We start from the raw sequence: 22738 nt of genomic DNA, 5'->3' as shown, positions 1-22738 counted from the left end.
AGAGAGAATAAAGTGGAAATGAAAGTTCGTGAGACCCTTCACGGAGAATACAATAGCCTACACCGTCGGGACCAGTCGCTTTTGAAACTGCAAAATTTCTAAGAACGTCTTCAACTTCTTTTGGTTGAATAACAATAGATGATAGTTGAACATCTTCAGGCAGAACATTAGGCGCTGGGACAGTTTTGCCATAATCGTTCAGATGAGTCTGTCCCGCAAAGAAATTGTTCAGGAGCTCAGCTTTCTCGAGGGAAGCAAACGTTAAAGTGTTGGTATCGGAATTTTTAAGAGGAGTCAGTGCATTTTGGGAGTCTTTTGAAATGAAAACTTTTAGTGTAGTCCACCAGTCTTTTAGAGATAGCAATCTTGAGTTAAGTTTCCCTGACATGTGTTCATAGACCTGATTCGTAGATGACAGCTACTAAAACAATCTAACCTGATCTTTCTAACCAAATTGGAACAGAAATAGGGAATTGACTTTCACCCTCAAAAAGCAGTGTTCTGTGTGAGACAAGGTTTAGGTCGTCTCTATCAGCAAAAAACATACTGAAATGTAACTAACCGAGGAACAAACATCTAAATACCTGGGAGTGGACCTTCAATCCGACCTAGCTTGGAAATCACACATAAAGAGACGAACAACGTCAATGACATGTGACGCTTTAAACGGCGTAACCTTCAAAATAACAGCAGAGACACGAAGACCAGAGCCTACATCTCCCTGGTTCCTCCACATCTGGTATACTTTCGTACCATCTGAAATTTCCCTCAGATAAATCTCTTGAAGCTCGCCATCAGAAACTTCAAATCATAATGTTATACAAAATCGTCCAACGCTCAGTAAACCTAGTCATAAGCCTACATCAAACTAACATCACACAGTTGCAGATTCTTGCATCTACAGACATGCACAAGTACAGCTTTTTCCCAGTTAGTAAAAGCATTTTGGTAGCATTAAGGTTAAATAGGCTAACTAACTGTTTTGACATAGTCATCTGATGCAATATACGTTCAAGACCAATTTATGTTAGAAAAGGTTTTGTTGTAATACGATTTAGTCCAAAACTCGTAGGACATGTTATGCCCCCCCCCCCCCCACCACCACCCCGATGCATTCAGTAACTGCACAGGAACAGAACTTATTTGGTCACTGTGCACTAGACCAAAGCATTCTCTAGTTATTTAGCCAAAAATGTTCTACTGTTCTGGGTCAATGTGACTTACCGACCTCAAAACCGATAGCGGTCATCTGCTGTTAATGTCCAAACACCATTTCAAGTTTAAGAATCCATGAACAAAGCATTTTTAGTTATCACCTGGAATCTGTTGATATTGCGCAGCGCCAAATGTTGTTTTGGCACCCTGCTGAACGTCTACTTGCCAGACGTCGTTTTGGCACCCTGTCGAACGTCGTCCTTTCGACTTCCAGAATTGTTGCTGACTCACATCACTTGCACCTGACCGATATGGATTCGAGCCTCACTCGGAGCTTTCAGATATTCATGCAAGGAAGCCAGCTGACGTACGGAAAGTCGGTGGTTCTACCCAGGTGCCCGCCCCTGATAAAATAATCCACGGAGGACACCTGGAGTCTTCCTTCACCATCAAAGCTGGAATGTTGCCATATGTCCCCTTTAAGTGTATCGGTGCGACGTTAAACCCTTCAAAACAAACTTCCAGAAAGTTGATTGTACATCAGTAATTTGATAGTACTGGTGTGTCACCACATGGGACTTTTGGTCCTTCCGGCTCTCAATCAATCAATCAATCATGTACAGAGAAAGGCTATGGCGTGAAATGTCAAACCGGTTAGATGCTTGCATCGTTCTTACATCATGAAGTTAATTTAGAAATTAAGGCTTAAATTAACGCCGGGTTGTGTTACATGTACCGTAAAAATAGATTTTATAATGAAAATTGTGTCATATAAATGGTAGTTTTACATGGCATTTTCACTGAGATAAGATATAGAAAGAGGATAACGTTAGTTTGCAGTAAGGCAGCCATTCTTACAGTGGCTGTAGTAAAAAGGGCAAGCATACATGCTGATATGGTAACAGCAAACCAAGATATGCGTTACACTATTTTCAATGTAGCATATAGTTTAGCATCTAACAAGGCAATGTTCATTATTTTCTGACGGACTGCTTAAGACTTAAAGATGCTTTACTAGATCTGTTCATCATTTTCTAACAACTGATCACATGGCCAAATATTTAAAATGTGCAAGATATCTATTGTAAAAAAATATAACGCAAAACTTTGTAGGCTGCATAGATTAAGACTGTCAAACGTTTTTTCTAACACACAGGTTTATTTACAAACATGAAATATACGAAGAATTGATCCATGTATATACACCAGCTTCTTAAACGAATTTTTGACATGCCAAACTTTTAAATTATTTATTATCCTAACCCGATGTTACAATAACCTAAGCACTCAAACCCCTTTCAAAGCTTTCATTCTCCTTAACATTCTAACACCTTTTCTCTAACTAGATCTAGCGTATTCCGTTTCTGTAAAAAATTTCCTTTCCTCATATTTAATCTTCTTGATTCAATTCTTTCTTCTTAGCATTTTTTCTAAGTATGTATACCCTTTTAAAAGACTCGAATCGCAATAACATGTTTACAAGTATTTCAATATATTCACAGCAATTTCTAAAAACGTGTCAATCTAAAAATTCACTATGTAAGCATAGAACCTTTATAAATAAATACAGAAGCAATCACTACTTTTCGCAAATAAATGGCTAGTACTAAGAAAACAAATTGATTAAAGTCCAATATAAAAGAAAAAAACATTCGACTGTAATTCAGTTTGCTAAATGTGTATAAATAACATCAATTTGCTAACCATGTAAACAAGGTAATTAACATTTATATTCAGTTAATGAAAGTTCCATGGAAAGTAAGGTCAACCAAATCCATTTCTGTTGAGAACTAGCAATATCTGACCAGGTATAATAGTAAACAAAGTCATTTAGGCCAAAACTAAATAGATGAAGCATTCCGGGGTTACGAAATTTGCTAGAGTAGTTAATAACAACTATAGTCTAAACATGAAAACACAAATGATTAGTATCTCTAAGAATTTTTTGAATTTTCTACCCAAAACAACAGATAAAAAAACACAATGCTTAATTAGTTGAAAGCTGATCTGTGCGCTATTATTCTGTTACATCAATATGAAAATTGCAACCAAACAAAACATTAACGATATGTTTCGAATATCAAACATAAGTTACACCAGCGCCAGCGTAAAGATTAAGCGATTTCATGATAACACCTCGCAAACACGGACAAGAGGAGCACAAAAGGAAACATGTATCAATGTTCAACAAGCGTGAGTAACGGTTTCTGGTGGGATATATGAATGGGGTTGTATAAGTATAGAATACATTGCTTTAGTTTTTAGCATCAAACATTAAAGAAAACTAGAAGTGACATGACGATATAAATTGGTACAACAAAAAAAGCATATCAGTCAGTTAACGGCGTAACCGTTTATAATGGAATCAACAATGATTGTCCGTCTGCTTCTTCAGCAGAGTTTGACGTCAACAGATCACACATGTGAGTACCGTCATCGTAATTTGCTGCCTCGCATCCGCATGTTTTGTAACATGTGTAGCCACAGTGTTGGATAGTTGTTGTCCTTAGTGAAGCTTGAATGGATATTCCGGCACCCTTCTTGTCTTCATTTATTCTGAAGTCTGCAAAATATGGCAAAAATATTAACCATGTGATGCGAAATTCAAAATGTTTTAGTTTTATAACAAAGCTCGGTGCATCTTATCCTCTACCTGTTAAAAACTTACTTTGCAAGCACCTGACAACTTAGTTAATTAAAGATGAGTTACTGTTAGTTTAAAGCGGACACAAATGTGACATACCAAGCATCTGTTACAAGTGTAACACACCAGTTAACATGTAACATAAAATGAATTATTCAGCAAGCAAGCAATTTGTACGTTTCAAATTAATAAGAGGTGGTACTATACAGGAGATTAGACTTAAAAGACCTTAGAACTTCGGCTCCTTTAATTGGTAGGTTTGAAAGAAAATTTTGATCAGGAGTATTATGATAATCTTTATATACACAGGTTTAACATACACGAGTCAGCTGCATTCCATCCAAAAACTTGCACTTCGCAAAGCGACAAGAAGTCAGCCACAGAAGGGATCCTTGTTATGCGAACCCACTGCCCAACGGCCGGCTGTGTGAGGTTGAACGTATGCCTTGAACCAACGACTCCTCCATAATAACCGTACCGTTTGTAGTTACTTGTTCCACAACCAATGTATAGCTCAACATGTCTCAGTCTGTTAGCTGTAAATTTTATTCAGTATATATGTATATAATTCTTTCTTCTTTACATGTACATATTTATCAAATCAAGTCATGATTTCTTTTACAAAATACAGTTGAACTTCGATATCTTGAACTCGCTGATCTCAAAATTCCGGCTATCTCGAAGATATTTTCGAGTCCTTCCCTAAAACAGAGTCACAAAATATGAGCCGCGCCATGAGAAAATCAACATAGTGGGTTAGCGACCAGCATGGATCCAGACCAGCCTGTGCATCCGCTGGTCACAAAAGCCACTATGTTGGTTTTCTCATGGCGCGGCTCAATTATCATGTTTAGTCGAAATTCGGTTATATCAAAGTAAAACGCTCGATCCCTTGGAAATGGAAATATTGAGTTTCAACTGTTTTTTTTTTAATTAAAGACGACATAACGTTTTGCTGCCATCTTGTATATAGAAGATAATTTAAAAAACAATACATATACATATGTGCTGCCTACCAGTAGTAATGAATTATGACTAAGGGGGACATTTCTCTTGTAATTAAGTGCATACAAGTACCCATCGCTAAAAGTGTAAGAGCCTTGATTATAAAGTATTTAAAAATAGTTGTGAAGCCTAGAACAGACACATAATTATATTATAGCTATATTTACGATCCGGAACATCTCGTCGATTGTATATGGTCACGTGATCAATGAAGAAGTGTTTGCCCAAGTCAACTTCCCAGTAAGAATTTGCGTCATCATTTGTGTGTGTACAGGAACCATCGCTGAACGTTTGTGAAAGTCCTCCATCCACGGCTTTGTCCGCAAATCCTTTATGCAAATCTGACGACTGATATGCCTTCTTGCCAAGTGCAAGATTCTCTGTTTTAATATTAAAATACATTAATCACACGAACTGCAGAGTGTTTTGAGGTTTCTTTGTACTTTGAAAGCAGAAACATTCGTAAACATTTTAACAATAACTCATTTGAATGTACATTAATAACAAGTATAAAACAGCTGATTTTTTTGAAAATACAAATGACGTAGAAAACAAATTTAGCCGTATGATATGGACTGTGACAAAAAACACATCTGGTGCGTCTGTGATATATTACAGACTCCTGTATATACCGGATACTGGCGATTCGAATGTCTAGGATCTTTTAATGTATATATTTTATAATCATAGTAATCCTTACCCTAACTATTTAATGCCTGCGGACATAAAAAATTTGCGTATTTTGACTCAGATGATAATGTTTTTGTGACATGCGCAGTACGATGGTACCAGATCTCTGATGAGAAACATCGTATGATGTGAATCTTGGAAATTATTCACTTGTGTATGATCTTCTTTAGGTTTGATAGTTTTTTCTGTTTTCAATATTTTTGTGAGCCTTTATAGTTACAAAGGGTTAACATTGGTGTTATGGCGGTTTTATAGGTAAATATTACAATTTTTTTATGTCAGTAATATTGATATTTTTTATAATAGTACATGTTTAAGTCTCTTGTAATTATGAAAATTTTGGATATATGTTTTATATTGATGCTGGTAGATGTCTAATATTATAATAAACTATGAAATATATGAATGAATTAATGCATTATTTTATAAAGTCATAGCGTGAGGTCATTTATCTGGATAACATCTGATAATGGCTGGATTTGGCGTACGAAAGAAGGTTATAAAACCACAAATATAACTGGCTTACCATTAGTTATTAATAAATTCGAAATATTCCATATAATAACAAAATACTGATAATTGAATAAAATGTTATAAAATCAACTTTAGATTTTATCCTTGAATATCTTTATTTATTTACAAAATATCTAAAACAGAATTAGCAAACAGACTGTTGCATCTTATCTGACCGTATATGGAAGTTACAACTGTGAAAAATTCGAAAATATTCTGATGTCAATTTTCAAATTGGTCTAGCAAAAACATAGCAAACACACATATCTTTTCATTGAGTTTCTTCGAAAAATCCAGGTAAATCAAATTTTACAACATAAAAGAAAAAATCTGAACATTTAACTTTTCATTAGAACATTCAATTTGAAATATATTTCACCAAAGTACGGAATTAATATTCTTTGACATTTGAGCCGCGCCACGTGAAAACCAACATTGTGTTTGCGACCAGTAAGGATCCAGACCAGCCTGTGCGTCCGCGCAGTCTGGTCAGGATCCATGCTGTTCGCTAACGGTTTCTCTAATTGCAATAGGCTTGCGAACAGCATGGATCCTGACCAGACTGCGTGGATCATGCTGGTCGCAAATGCACTATGTTGGTTTTCTCATGGCGCGGCTCATATAATGACTCCTTTTTTAAGTTACTGCCTCAACAATGATAGTTATTCCCCTCTACAAATGTGGTTTAATTCAAATAAAATGGCAAAACCGTTTGTTGTCCACGTATTTTATGTAACTGGTAGCCGCTGAATAAAGCTGCTAATTAAAATATTAAATTTTCCAAATTTAGATCCATGCTCTGAAATACCTTTGACCGAGGATTACATAAATTATCGACAGTTCAAAAAGGATTCACCTGCCCATAAGATGATGTCAAATTATGTGTCATATATCAGACCATTTTTTTGTCTATAGAAATTATTCACACACATTTAAAATATATTATTATTATCAGGTCTTTTCTCTTTCGGTAAAGTGGCCTTTATGAAGGCGTTGTTATGAAAAAAATTGAAACGCCTAGCCAAACGTCAATGGTGACTTGGCAACTTAAACATCTTGAATCAGTTTTCTTTGAAGTAGTTCTTACATTTGAAGATAAATGAAAATATTCGGCAGACCTTCCCGCGAACTGACGAAAAACTACCTCTGTATGATTTAACTGACTTTTTATTACGAAGTTCGATACATTTAAAATTGTGTAATACTTTCTTTTATTGGGAAAAATTTTACGAAAATGGTTGATTATTCTGTAAACTCAAACATTATTTTTCTACAAAACATACTTACACAGACATATTGTATGAATAAACACTTAAACTAGATACAAGACTAATTTCCAGCAACGTAATATGAGCCGCGCCATCAGAAAACCAGAAAACCAACATAGTGCGTTTGCGACCAGCATGGATACAGACCAGCCTGCGCATCCGCGCAGTCTGGTCAGAATCCATGCTGTTCGCTTTCAAAGCCTATTGCAATTGGAGAAACCGTTAGCAAACAGCATGGATCCTGACCAGACTGCGAGGATGCGCGGACTGGGCTGTATCCATGCTGGTCGCAAACGCACTATGTTGGTTTTTTTCTCATGGTGCGACTCAGTTATCTATTTCAAAACAGTACTCTCATTATGTAGTGTACGATATAAATAATGGCAACTTTGTAAACAATTAAAACATACATTCGATAAAAAAAATGAAGGTGCAGATTTACATAGCTGGCCCCAGACAGAAAAGAGGCTCTGCAAATCAACCGCTAAACAGTTGCCCGAGTTGCCCTTTTCCGTCCGTCTGCCCATGCGTCTGCCCGAGCCCACATTTGCATACTTAAGTGGTTATAGGCACAATAGGTAACTGTACTATTTCTTTGATGTCATTTATTCCGTAAGGCTTTCATGTGGCTATTTTTCTGTTAAGTTGCTAAAAGAACAATAGAGAGAACAAAAGTGTAGCCACATAAATACCCATATGTCGGAACGTCAGTCCGTCCGTCCGCCCGTCTGAATTTATGTCGTACACATCTAAAACGTATTTGACCCAGTGTCATCAAGCCTTACAGCATTGTTATTCAGGCAAGGAAATTGTTCACCTTATGTTTTAATTCGGATCTCTTATAGCGAGACCAGAGTTGTGACCCTGCATAAAATGGCCTTAACTTGTGTCGCATGCATCTCAAAAAGTATTCGACCAAGGAGTATGAAACATTACAAGAGTATTATTCAGCATGTAATGTTGTACACTTGGGATTGTACAAGTCAGAACAGAGTTACGGCCGTTGATTGTCAAAAATATGCCGCGAAGGGCATACAAGTTTCTGTTTCATATATCTCAAGAAGTATTTTATTTAGAGCCATAAAACAATAAGGGATTGTTGTATACGAGGGTTTTCCCAGAAAATCGCGAACTTTTTCATTATTTCAATATATACTCGACAGGACTATAGAGTTTAGAATTAAATATCTGCCATATTATTATTTGATGCGTCACTTATTTTCGAAATAATTAAAAAAAATCACATAAAATTCTTAAAATGTTTTGTAGCGTACATCGTATGAGTCATGAAACCATGTAGGAATATCATCCAGCATGTGAATTTGTAGACCTGTTTCAATTAAATTTCACATTGCAAGACCAGAGTTATGACTCCTGAATTAATAAAAAAAAATGCTCGTGTCCCATGTATATCGAAATGTACTTGGCATTGGGTCATAAAACATCAGAGGATTAATGTATATCATGTCAAATTGTGCACCTGGTATTCTCTTCGGAATATCACTCAGCTAGGAGAGAGTTATGGTCCTTCACTTATAAAGTGCTTAAAGTTTTGTGTTGCATATGTCTTAACCTTTAGCATGCTAGATAAATTGTCGTCTGCTGGAAATGTCGTCTGCTAAAATTGTAAAGTTCATTCAATTTGCTCCAAAATTGGAAGAAATATTGTCAGAGTAGCAAACAGCTTGGAACCTGATCAGACGCCGATTTAATCGGCGTCTGATCTGGTTCCAAGCTGTTTGCAAAGGCTGTTAAATTCGCCTGCAGCAGGCTAAGGGTTAAAAATATTTCACCTAGTGTCATTAAACCATGTACAATCACCGGAATGATGGCATCTTTGTCGCATGGACACAGATCATAGTTTATTTTATTATTGAAATAGATTCGAAATTTTGGAAAATGGCAAATAATCTGCAGACCTTTGAAATAAAGTAAAATATTTTATTCCAGAATAAATGTTGCATTAGCATCTTACCTAATTTATGTAGCTCGGTAGAACCAAACATAAAAAAGAAAATTACAAAAGCCAATTCATTATAACGAAAATTAATGTCCATCATTGCAAATTAATCACTTTAAAATGTTGGCAGATGAACTTGTAATTATAATCCGTTGTCTTGAACAGTCTAGAACGTTCTCTGAAAAGTAGCAGTATTAATTTACGCAGATCAATTAGTGCAAAGCTTAGTAGTAAATCAATATAACAACAACAGCTCTACGAGCAGCGGAACATTTATTACGTCCTGGGGACGGATTCGATCAAAGAGCGTCAGAAGGCCACCGATGTGGAATAATGCGGAATAATAGCATACCGATAGATGTATTTAAGGAATATTTTGCAAATATCAGTAATGATATTTTTAATTGTACAAATGATGATGCTGAAACTTTTTGTAATGAACACAGAATTTTACCCTGAGATATGAACAGAGGGAGTCATTATACCTCTTCACAAAAGGCAGTACAGTACTGGTGACGTCAGTAATTATAGAGGAATGATATTAGTCAGTTGTCTGTCAAAATTATTTACGACTATACTTAATATTCGAATTGAATCATTTTGTGAAAGTAACAATATTGTCTCAGATGCTCAGTTTGGTTTTCGGAAAAGGTGGTCTACAGTAGATGCTATATTTGTGCTTATGTCTTTAATACAAAAGTATCTCAATGAAAATAAACGGTTGTATGTTGTTTTTGTCGATATGATGAAGTGTTTTGATGGCATATATAGAAATGCCTTGTGGTTGAAACTGTACAAAATTGGTATACAAGGAAAATTACTTAGAATTATACGGGATATGTATCAAAAAGTTAAATCATGTGTGAAATCTTGTTCTAGTTATTCTGATTATTTTCACTATGCTGTTGGATTAAGACAAGGGGAGGTAATCTCCCCAATTTTATTCTCTCTCTTCGTAGAGGACTTAGAACTTTATTTACAAAGTAATATGGACTCTGGTCTTTCATTCGATGATATTGTTTTAATTCTGTTGCTTTTTGCTGATGATGTGGCCATTTTAGGCAAGTCTCCTTCTGAACTACATCATCATTTGGATCTTTTACATATATACTGCAACACTTGGGGATTAAAGGTTAATACAACGAAAACAAAAGTAATGGTTTTTCGTAAGCGTGGGCGATTATTACCCGCAGAACACTGGACCTATGATGGCCAGAACCTAGATGTTGTGGACGATTTTAACTACCTTGGTACTGTTTTTAATTATACAGGCAATTTTGCATTAAATCAAGAGTATTTGAAAGGTAAAGCGTTAAAACCAAAGACTTTATGCCAGTTATTCGGTGCTTTTGTCGGCTCTATTTTAGGATACGGATCTGAAATATGGGGTCATACTAAGTCTAAGGAATTGGAAAGAATACATCTGAAATGTTGTAAAAAATTATTAAATGTTAGAATAAATACATGCTCAGCAGCTGTTTACGGTGAGCTTGGTCGATACCCGTTGTATGTATCTCGTTATGTTAGAATTATCAAATATTGGTGTAAAGTGAGAAATTCCAAAAACATTATTTTAGCAACTTTGTATAAAGAATGTTTAAATGATTGTAACAGAGGAAGTAATTACCGGGTATCAAACATCAAAAAGTTGTTAAGTGACTATGGTTTCTCAGATGTTTTAATGAAGATTACTTTGTGGGCCCCAAATTGTTTCCTAATGTTTTAAATGTAGAGTTGTAGATACTTCCAAGCAAGAATGGGCTGGTACATTGGATCGAATTACAGTACTTAGTAACTATAATCATTGTAAATCTGTTGTTTTTTTTTTTGCTATCTTGATATATTACCACGAAATTATAGAGTTTATTTTTGTCGATTGAGAGTCTCTGCGCATCCCCTTAGAATACAAACTGGAAGATATGCAAGTAATAACATTCCACACGAACAGAACAGAGATATTGTCAATGTTGTAACCTTTTAGATTAAGAGGATGAATATCATTTTGTATGAGTATGTCCATGTTTTCAAGATATACCTAAAAATACTTGAAAAAAAATTATTATGTTAAACCGTCTATGTATAAATTTATCGAATTACTTAAGAGTCAAAACAGAACGATCTTGGTAAATATATCCAAATATATTAAAGAAGCTATGTTATTAAGAAACGCAGTTTTAAATTCCCAATAGAGTATTCATAAATAATTGTTCAGTAACAGTTCAATGTGTGTGTTCTTTGTGTTTTGTTGTATATATTCATTTGCCCTGTACATATTCACGTGATTATGATTGCTATTTATATTGTATGTAGACAAGACGATGTACTTATGTATAAGTCTGGAATAAAACATTCTGTTCTGTTCTGTTCTGTTCTGTGGAATGACAGAATAAAGGCAAAAATATATACATACATATATATTGATTAACTTCTAATGCTTATCTTTTTTTCCTAACTGTTACAGCTTTTTATTATCAGATTATATTCAAGTAGCTTTGTATTATCGAGATTGTTGTGAGACGTAGCGGTACCGATATTGTTCATTGCTTTTGAAAATGTTCATGTTTATACATAATGTCAACTTACCAATTTCAGTAAAAATCTTTCTGTATCAAAGTCATTTACCTATCAGCTAAGTGATTTTACCCAACTCTTCCTAAACTATCCATGTTTTGAGATTTATTTAACTGTCCCTGCTTTTGCCTTCTGCAATTGCCATGTTGTATTTTTTTCAAACGAGGCTCGGTTACGGAAGTTCTCGAAGTTTAAGAACCGTTATTCTTTGATTTTTTCCCAATTCTTTTAGCGGAGTAACATTATTATAAAAACAGTGAGTGATTATTGTATTAGTTAAACATTGTAATAGCTTAGATAAATAATGGCCGCCAATTTTAATTTGCCACGGACAATAATTGGCAAAAACGTCAAGTTCTTCTACAAAGGCTTTGAACTTTAAAATGGTACTGAATGATAGCCCATATCTACCATATAGCAACCAACAACTTTCATCATTCTAGTCTTATTATTTGGATAGATATTGCTATTATAATATTCTGTTTCCCATGGGAAATGGCCGATTTCCTATGGGAGACGGTCATTTCCCATGGGAAAATGGTTTTCCTATGGGAACGGTGTTTTCCCATGGGAAACATTTGGGAAATCTTATTTTTTAATTTTTATATAAACTATTAGAAAAACATCATAGCTGTTTTATAAAAATACTTTTATGGCACTGGCTAGTTTATTTGTTAAAAAAAAGAAGATAATTTAGTTTTCCCATGGGAATCCCATAGGAAATTGTTCCCTTGGGAAAAGTTTCCTGTAGGAAACTGTTCCCTAGGGAAGCGTTTCCCATGGGAATGCGTTCCTATAGGAAATATTTCCTGTAGGAATTTTTTTCTAGTGAAGAGTTATGCAAATAAATGTAGCCCGCCTGCTTAGTTCAAAAGGGACAGCGCAAATCTACAGATCGCGTGGTCGTGTGATCGGTCCTCGGGCGAGGCGTCATCCGCACTATCTTCTCCATGACGATTTGATTAAAGATATTGTGTCTAAAAGCGGAAGTGTTATAAATTTTTTCCTTTTTTTAGGCTCGCTAAATAAAACAAATCGTTGACGCTAAAAGATATAAATTTTCTATTTGGGTAAAATACACTTTCACCTTCATAAATAACCTTTTGGGCGAGTTCATATACTAAGATTGATCTGGTAGTCGGATCATCTCGGCTGATGATTCGCTTTAGAAAATCTAACAAAGACTGCACAGTGTAAGAGTGTTTGACGCACATACACAGAATGCGCATAACGTGTAGGTTCGAACCCATGATGATTTTTTAGTGTATTAGCAATTATGATTCAATTAGTACGTATCATATTCTATTGTTTTGAATTCTATATTCGAACCCATACCTACAACAAAGACATGGTGTTCGGCGTTCAGTCTAACCCACTGCGACAAGTTTAGTACATTAGATCGGTTAATGTCATTTTAAGTATAAAACATGTATTCAGTAAACTATAGCACCCTTAATTACACAATTTGAATAAAATAATAAAATGAAAGGCTCTATGGGAAGAGTTTTTATCACATGCAAGATTTGTTATGCTGAAACATCAAAATTTCTTGATAACGCATGTTTTTTCGTGTTACAACATATGCAGAATCCCGAGGGGTTCTAAAGATGTTATTACACGAAATGGGCATGAGTTAAAGCTATTTAAGCATAAAGCGCATAAAACGAATGCAGAATGAATAAATAAACTCTACCTCAACGTCATTTAATTTCAATGAAATGCGCAGGGATATCTGTTGTTTTTCTTCACGTTGACGTCATTTCCGTTGAATTATCCGTTATCACTGCTACGAATTTGCCCAAAATATCGCTCTTTTTGAGCCAGGTAACCTCAAGGGCATGCATCATTAATAGATAATTATAATTACATGCATCTCGCTCTGTGGCAGAGAAAAACCAGCATGATAGTAAGAATGATTTAGATAATGATCTTTAGATTGCTTATGATAAGGAGAAACACATTTCTTCTTATATGAGTTTGCAATAGAAAATTATTTGTTTTATATACATAAGTAAAAATAGATAAACACCCGGACCTATATGTTAAATTTGCCTTTTATAAATATTTAAAATGCCAAATCAAGGAAAAAAGATGACTGCGCCGGGAATCGAAGCCAATGACCGCCGTGGCAACAGAAATTTTTTCTGCTGTCGCTAACAATAGTGCTATGGAGGATTTAGTGTTCAACCCTTATGATGCTGTACGCGATTGATTGGTTCTGCCTTTGCATCCAGTTTAGATCATGCATGATTAGCTTGCACATCCGTGCAGTCTGATCAAGATCTGCACTGTTCGCCATTCAGTTCAGTAACTTTTTGTTAAGCACCCCTTTTAACAGGTAATGGTAATGTCATAATTGAATGATGGGCAAGTTCATTGTAGAAATTTAGCAGGGTAAGGGTAACGTGTGTTGAATATAGATATTTATAATCGAGGGATTCTACCTCAAGTAAAGCGTTACAAACGATGTTCGACTTTTCATCGTAAAATTTAGTGAAAACAAATAATTCTCATGTGTTTCCGTAACATATAGTCTGTCAGTTATAAAGTTCCTAAGAAATATAGCATCAATTTTCAGATATCTAAAAACTCTATTATTAGTTGGCAAAAGATCTGGAGGACAGTGCCCGGCACTCCTAAATATTCCGCATATTTAAGTAAATTAATTTAATTGAGAAAGAGACCAGGGCCCGTATTCATAAAGCATCTTAAGTATAAGTATAAGAATTTGATTATTTACTTAAGTATTTCTTAGGTAATAAATTTATTTTACTTAAGTATATTTGTTATTCATAAAACAACTTAAGTAATTCTTAGCTAAAAAGATAAGACAGGGTGCTAGGTGACTTAACTTTAAGCAAACAATTGACCCTACTGAAATCACTTTTACGTATCTTAATTTTAAGCTGTTTTATGAATAGGACTTAAGTTTTTGACTTAGACTTTTTTGATCTTTACATAATTTTCTATTCAGATTGCTAATCCGTGTGGCAGTTATGCATGCTTTTTCCCTGCCTAGAGGTAAAACGTGCATAGTTTGCATGAGGTTCTAGGTCAATGGCCACCTAAGCCTACCATAAAGTCTTAGCGGAGTTGTCTCCATTTTTTCCAAATATTTTACCCAGGGTCATTTTTTTTCAGCTCAGATAACTCTTTTTCAGAAAATGATATTTTAATAGTTTTTTCAGTCTACGTACTTTGACGGAGTTAACTACACATAATTATATCTAAAATAGATAGTTCCTACTTGAAGTTTGTATTTTTAGTTACACTGCCTATAATATGTAACATAAATCTATTACAATCTGACTGTTGCGGTGTGATTACTTTGCAAAATGAAACAATGTGATAGTTGGCAACACTAAAAATTTGAAATGATGAAATTTTCACGCATGTTCGTAGAGAATGAATATTATTACGTGTGATGTCGGTTAATTTGTAAGCCTAGAAAAATATATTCAAATTATATACCTGTATCTTTGATCTGGCTAGTAAGAAAACATGTTCAATATATTTAATACATATTGTAAATGTATTTGACAATACTTAACAATATTTATGTTTGTATATTTATGTTGATATGTTTGAAGATAGATGTAAAGTGTTCTGCGTGTTATTACCCAGGAGAATGGGAAATGAGGCGCAATGGTTATAAAGCGGGTTCAATGTGTCAGCACTTCACCCTTACACAATTGTCACCTGGAGGGAAATAGGTTTGTTTTAACTCTTACCCTGCTAAGTTTCATCAATGGACTACTCTATCTTTCAATTTAGACATTACCATTTATAGTTCATATGGGTATTCACTGAAAATTTACTGACTGAACAACGAACAGTGCAGATTATGATCAGACTGCACGGATGTGCAGGCTGATCTTGATCTGCACTGGTCACAAAGGTAGATACAATTGTCGTTAGTATGCTAAGAGTTAAACAAGTCAAAAACGCAAACGGCTTTTGACATGATGCAATAGTTTGTTTCTACAATAAATACAAAAAGGATGCATTCGTCTATGCATAATTTACATTGACATTTAATTCACTGTATTAGTGTTTCTGTCAACCTTACCATGGTAAGGTAGACTATTTACCTTGTCGCAGACCCGTATGGCGTACCATTTGGGTTAAAAGTAAAGAAATACACCAAGTAGTTACAAAACTGTACCTGCAGGTGCAAAAATATACCTGTAGGTGTAAATCAAAAATATACCTGCACATATAAAATTGTACCTCCACGTATAAAATTTTACCTGCATGTGTAAATTATACCCTCAGGTGTAATTTTATACCTGCAGGTACAAATCAGCAATGTACCTGCAGGTATAAAATTTTACCTGCAGATGTAAATTATACCCGCAGTTACAATTTTATACGTGCAGGTACAAATCAGAACTGTACGTGGAGGTATAATTTATACCTGCAGGTATAAATATTTTTGTACGTGCAAGTATAAAATAGTACGTGCACGTTCAATTTTATACCTGCACGTACATTTTTCTACCTGCACGTTTTTTTGAAAATATATACCTACAGGTATAAAGTTGTACGTGCAGGTATAAAAGTGTACGTGCAGGTATAAAATTGTACGTGCAGGTACAATTTTATACCTGCACGTACATTTCCAATTTGTACGTGCAGGTACAAAAATATACCTGCAAGTGTGAAAATATACCTGCACGTATAAAATTGTACATGCAGGTACAATTTTAATACTCCTTGTTCTATCTATTTACTTTTGACCCAAATGGTACGCCATAGACCCTAGCCTGGGAATCCAGTCTGACAATTTCTAACTTTTTTCTACCTGATAATATCAGAAACTCGATAAATGCCAGTTAACACTAATTAGCGCAAATTAAGTGGGACCTTTAATGCATAGATATTAGGTATGATTTCTTCTGACAAAGCACGCATATTATCAACGGCTTCCTAGGCTACGCAGACCTATGAGATTAATTTTACTTGATATACACTCAGTTCCAAAAGAAAGTGTGCACTTAGTTTTCTGTTATTTTTTCTCGGTTATTTTCATGAAAACTTATAATGTTTGGTACCAAAATTTAAATCAGTTCGTAAACAAATTGGTGTGCATTTTAGATTTTGAGTTATACCTGAGAGTTAGAGTATGAAAAAAAAATGAACCAAAAACGTCGGGGAACTTTTTGAAATATTTAAACTTAAAAACTGCACACTTTCTTTTGGAACTGAGTATAAAATCACACCAGACTAATGTCCAATAAATAATGTATTAGGTATTTGCGGAAAGTGGCAATACTTTACATCTACAGCATCACAATCCCTGGGTTCCCATTATAGCAACCAACTAGAAATAAAGAATGTACAATGCACTAATCTCCTCCTGCAATTAAAACAAGTGAATAAAACGACCTGAGTTCTTTAATTGTCTGGTTCACTGGCACCAGATCAGAAAGAAAATGCATTTGAACTTGTTATACCCTTCCCCTAGGTATATTATTAGAACCATGGTACCCAACGGGAAAATATATCAGTCAATTTCAATCGCGTATTCTGATCGAAAACACGCACTTCGGTAAATGCATGCTGAAATAATGTGCACCACTGTTTGATTTTACCTTCATCATTTTGAGTTTGATTGTATAACTGCGACTACTGAACATTCCTTTTTTGCTTGTTCACGTTTCGCATACATGTGCACACAGTCGTGTCATATGAACTGGAAGGTCAGTAGGGAAAGTTTATGCAACTTTTTTTACAACGTTAATGAAACATAAAATATGCGGAGTGTCTCTAAAAAAACATTGATATAATGTGACTGGTGTGCCATGAATGAAAAATTCCAATTTGTTAAATATGCATAGCACTCTTTAGCGAACTGCGCGTTTTAGGTGAGAAATGCATGACTGAAATGGTCGATTATTCGATTATATCTAGGGTTAAGGTACGGCATGTCCCATGGCATTTTCTTTCTGGTCTGGCGCCAGTTGTCTGGTTATTTAAACTTCTTAATTATTCAAAACATACTGATTCTTGGGGGGTTATTACCAATTGTTATAACAAATAACTGTTATGGGATATTTCCCCATGCTAAATTTAAGCGTTTTAATTGCTCAAATTTTCTTTTGGTTTAATGTAAAAAAGAATTTACATGTACACTGAAAAAAGGGGGCGGGTAGTGTTATATATTTTGACATTCGAAACCTTGATACTTTATAACAGTTTGTGTATATAGAGGATATTACATGAGTGTTTTTACATATTGAATTTATTAAACGAGTTGAATAAAATGATAAAATGCGAGGTTCTATCGAGCATTTTATCAATTTTATTCAACGAGTTTAATAAATTCAATATGGAAAATCACAAATGTAATATTCTTTTTATCACATGTCAGCTTTTCCTATAGAAACATAAAAAATCTTCTTTCTTTTGCTATATAAACAAGACAATTTCACCAACGTCTCTTATACTATAAATGACGTCGACGTCAAAGCTTTATTACACTAGTGTATTATCATTTTTAAATAATGGCTTTATTACACTCCCGCGACGTCAAACATGTGATAAGTATGATTAATACATCTGAATTCATGATACAGAGTGAAAACTCTCATTTTTATGTTATTATAATCGCATGTATTTATGTATTTACCATGAGGTAGAATTGTCCGGTGTGCTTGCTTTGTTATACGCACTTGCTTCTTTTACGGGAACGACCCATTCGCTGTTCCGAGTTTGATTACATTTTGCTTGGAGACCTGAAGTAATATCTGTGGCTCCGTATACATTTGTATGTTTTGTATCCAATTTCAGATGATTGCGTACAATATTATTTTATTTTCATAGCGTTAATAGCAATCTTTTAATAGCTAGCAGGTTATTGGGGTGATTTGTAATATAGTTAAAATAGTCTAAACCACCGACGTTAGCTGTTTCGCTACCTCCATAATGTGCGTGACGTCATAATTCTAGGCCCGGGTGAAATTAAATAACGCTGACACGGGGTTTATAATTTTGTACGAGGGAATAGTAATAAATTAGGAACTACAATGTAAAATCATTTAAATATTAATTATCTGTCGTTTTAGAATTTTTTGGGTGTAATTCTTAGTACATTTTCGGTTTTCAAACAAGTTTATTTTTCTTGGTCTTCGGAACAGGCTAAAGTGCATACTGCTACAATTATTTTGTGGGCATTGTTCTGGATGCATTTTTGGGATGGGATTTTTTTTTGTATTGTAAAAGAGCCCCCTATTTTTATTCTTAAGGTGAATTGAATGCGAGTTGACGTAATCAGTCTAGTAGAGTTATCAATTGTAGATTTACATTTAAATAGTTCAAAGGCGAGATCGCCATTGATCTTTATGGCAGCTTTTTTTGTGCATTTGACAAGTCGGAGGCAAGGTATTGCCACCGACCTTCTGTAGGAACTAGATCTATTAGTAACAATTAACTTACATTGAAGGCGGGTTGACGCTGTCGGTTATTTGATGCTATTTGTCTGAAGTAATCCTGTAAGTAATTAATTGGATTTTCACTAACTAACATATTGTAGAAGGGGCCTCACTCTAACTGCTATATTCTTTTTCAGAAAATAAATTGTTGTATTTGGCCTTTTCGTATTATGGGATGGGTAGTTTTTAATATAGGGAGTTGAGTAGTATCTTGGCCAAGTTGGGAAAGTGGGATGTTAGATTCCTCGTTTAGCAAATATTCATGGGGTTTTAATTCTATAGCAAACTCCGCCTCGCTCCTAATTTCATTTACAACGCAACAAATCAAAATAATACTTGATATTTGTCATATGCATAAATCAGCACATAAAAGACAGTGTTGTTAAATGATGTTATATACATATATAAATTTTGAACTTAAAATCGTATTCTAACTTCTTTCTATATCTTCCATCCTACCCCCCCCCCCCCCCCCCAACCCTTAAATTAATTAAATGTTTCCGCTCCAGTGTTTGGAATGGATTAACCAGCGAGATGGGAAATCATTTTATATATGATGAAATAAATGCAATTCTGTATTCGTAACATGCTCACCAACGATTTCAGAGAACTGCGTTTTCTTAACAGAATCTATTTTAGACAGATGCGTGATACTTAAATGAGTTTACACATATCATATAATTATGTATTTTTAATGAGTATCCATTATTGTTACAGAGTTTTCTGATTTTCCTGATGAGATGATTTCTTGAAGCTCATAGATCCACATGTTTATCTCGTAAGTTCAACCTTTATGGCATGAAACGTAATTTATCTCCAACTACAGATGGCTCAAACAAATTTCGACGGGCTCCACGAGTTCGTACAAATTATTATCCTTAATTATTTAGAAGTTTGAAATGTTGAAACTAGGAATATAATCTGCACACAATACCTTGTATCAGGTAAAAGCATTATAATCTGCACACAAATACCTTGTATCAGGTAAAAGCATTATAATCTGCACACAAATACCTTGTATCAGGTAAAAGCATTATAATCTGCACACAATACCTTGTATCAGGTAAAAGCATTATAATCTGCACACAGGTAAAAGCATTATAATCTGCACACAATACCTTTTATCAGGTAAAAGCATTTCAAACAGAAATATAGATTGGTAAAATATTGAAACAACACTTGGGATAAAAGAGAATAAACTTTGTGCTTTAAGTACCTTTATTCATCATATATTTAGAAAATCTTTTTGCTTTAGACTCAAAATACTTCAATTTATTTTCTTTTAGTGAGCTTCTTTACGATCGAAAATGGCATGTTGCTACACAAGAGTATATTAAGTTGGAGTGCAAAGCTAAAAAAAGAAAGAAAAAAATGAATAGTCCAGGGAGAAATATCTGTCTTAACTGTACAGAATATGACAGACACCCTTGTTCAATACTATAAATTCAAAGTGCAGACAAGTTTCAATGGCCAACTTTTTCCGACGGGCTTTCAATTTGTACATTATTTGTAAAGTATGTTGGTCTGTCTGAGAATTAATGATCTACCGGATAAATTTACGGATAAAATATCCCCATTAGGTGGAGAACTGCTAAAAGCCTTTTTGATAATTCCATTTTCTCCTACTTCAAATGCTTTTGACATCATATACAAATACGACATACTTAGTCTAGATACTCACAAGAGATTTGAAAGGGTTTCAGGTAAAATCTAAAAAAGCTCGACACAAAAACGGTAGCTTTCAACATGGTTTCTTGTTTAACCTTCCCTTCCCTTCTCTACCCTACCTCTACTGCCCTGCCCTGCCATCTACCTCCACCTACAACCCTAGCATAGCCTAGCCTACCCCTACCACCCTAGCCTAGCCTATCCTACCCTACCCCTACCCTTCCCTTACCCAACCTATACCTAGCCTTGCCAAGCCTAGCCTACCCTAGCCTACCATTCCCTACCCAATCCCCTACATAAACTGCCCTGCCCCTACCCTACTGCCATTCCCTGCCCTGTCCTACCTTACATCTACACTAACCATACCATCCTACCTTAGTATACTAGTAGCCTAGCCTAGCCTACCCTACCCTAACCTAGCTGAGCCTAGCTTATTCTAACCTAGCCTAACCAACGTTAGCCTGGCCTACCCTAGCCTACCCTAACCAATCTTAGCCTGGCCTACCCTAGCCTACCCTACCTCTACTGCCCTGCCCTGCCATGTACCTACCTACCCCTTCAACCCTAGCTTAGACTAGCCTACCCCTACCACCCTAGCCTCCCCTAGCCTACTCGTCCCTACCCCTACCTCTATTGCTCTGCCCTGCCCTTTTCTCCCTACTGTCCTGCCCTCTCCTTTCCTACGGTACCTCTACACTACCCCTACCTACCCATACCTACTCCTGCCACACTATTCTCGCCTAGCCTAGCCTACCACTACTCCTGTCCCTTACCCCTAGTCTAGCCTAGCCTATCATAGCCTAGACATCTCTTCCCTTCCCTTCCCTATCCAACCCTAGCCTAGCCTAATCTAGCCATCTCTTTTCTACCCTACCTACACTACCCTACCCAACCCTAGCCTAGCCTAGCCTAGCATAGCATAGTCTACCCTGCAATAGCCTCCCTACCCTATCCTACTCTACCTTATCCTATCCTATCCTACCTTCCCTGTCCCTAACCTACGCCTAACCAAATTACCCCTACCACATAGCCTAGCTAAGCCAAACCTAGCCTAGCCTAGTCTACCCCAGCCTAACCTAGTCTATCCTTCCCTACCCTAGCATACCCCACCTTACCCTACCCTACTCCCTCTTCCCTACATTATCCAACCCGCCCCTCCCATAGCTTAGCCTAGCCTAGCCTACCCTGCCCCAACCCTACGCCTACACAAACCTACCCCTACCACCTAGCCTAGCCAAGCAGTGCCCAGCTTACCCTTGTCTATCTATCCTACCTTACCCTACCCTACCCCTACCATAGCCTACCCTACCCTACTCCTACACGTACCCAACCTACCTCTACCATCACAGCCTAGCTTAGCCTAGCCTAGCCTACCCTTCCCTACCTTATCCTACCCTACCCCTACCATAGCCTAGCCGACCCTACTCTAGCCTATCTTACCAAAACATACAACAGCCTAGCCTAGCCTACCTTCACTACCCCTTTTCCTACCCGTAGCCAAGCCTAGCCCTTCCCTACCTTACCCTACCCTACCCCTACCACAGCCTACCCTACCCTACCCTATTCCTATCCTACCCCTACCCAAACCTACCCCTTATTACCCTAGCCTATCCTTGCAAAGGCTAACCTACCCTAGCTTACCATTCCCTACTCCTAGCCCTGCCCTCTACTCCCTACTGCCCTTCCCTTCCCTGTCCTGTCTTACCTCTACACTACCCTACCACCCTAACCTAGCATACTATTAGCCTAGCCTAGCCTGGCCTACCCTACCGTAGCCTAGCCTAACCTAGTCTAGTCTAGCCTAACCTGCCATAACCTACCCTAGCCTAGC

The 22738-nt window shown here is 36.1% G+C and overlaps 1 protein-coding gene across 1 annotated transcript; it reads right to left on the bottom strand.

Annotated features, from left to right (window-relative positions):
- Window positions 1–2358: 2358 nt before the first annotated feature.
- LOC128547499 (pentraxin fusion protein-like) lies at window positions 2359–20901 on the bottom strand. Its single transcript, XM_053520440.1, has 7 exons — window positions 20800–20901; window positions 19244–19297; window positions 15898–15971; window positions 15278–15294; window positions 4972–5184; window positions 4120–4335; window positions 2359–3718 (listed from the first exon to the last, which is right to left on the bottom strand). Exons 1-7 carry the CDS (start codon window positions 20899–20901, stop codon window positions 3510–3512), a joined length of 885 nt encoding a protein of 294 aa, XP_053376415.1. The 3' UTR covers window positions 2359–3509.
- Between the last annotated feature and the right edge of the window lie 1837 nt (window positions 20902–22738).

Source organism: Mercenaria mercenaria, chromosome 12, assembly GCF_021730395.1.
Source record: "Mercenaria mercenaria strain notata chromosome 12, MADL_Memer_1, whole genome shotgun sequence".
Lineage (NCBI taxonomy): Eukaryota > Metazoa > Mollusca > Bivalvia > Venerida > Veneridae > Mercenaria > Mercenaria mercenaria.
The sequence above is the reverse complement of the archived record's forward strand: the minus strand, read 5'-3'. Positions and strand labels throughout refer to the sequence as shown.

Bases quoted from the DNA above. Each gene is read 5' to 3' on its own strand.
- LOC128547499 (XM_053520440.1), bottom strand. From the start codon at position 20,901: ATGTCGTATTTGTATATGATGTCAAAAGCATTTGAAGTAGGAGAAAAT. The intron at 19,298-20,799 runs GTAAATTTATCC...AATTACTTACAG, and splicing joins CTAATGGGGATATTTTATCC to GATTACTTCAGACAAATAGC. The intron at 15,972-19,243 runs GTAAGTTAATTG...TTGCACCTGCAG, and splicing joins AGCGTCAACCCGCCTTCAAT to GTACAGTTTTGTAACTACTT.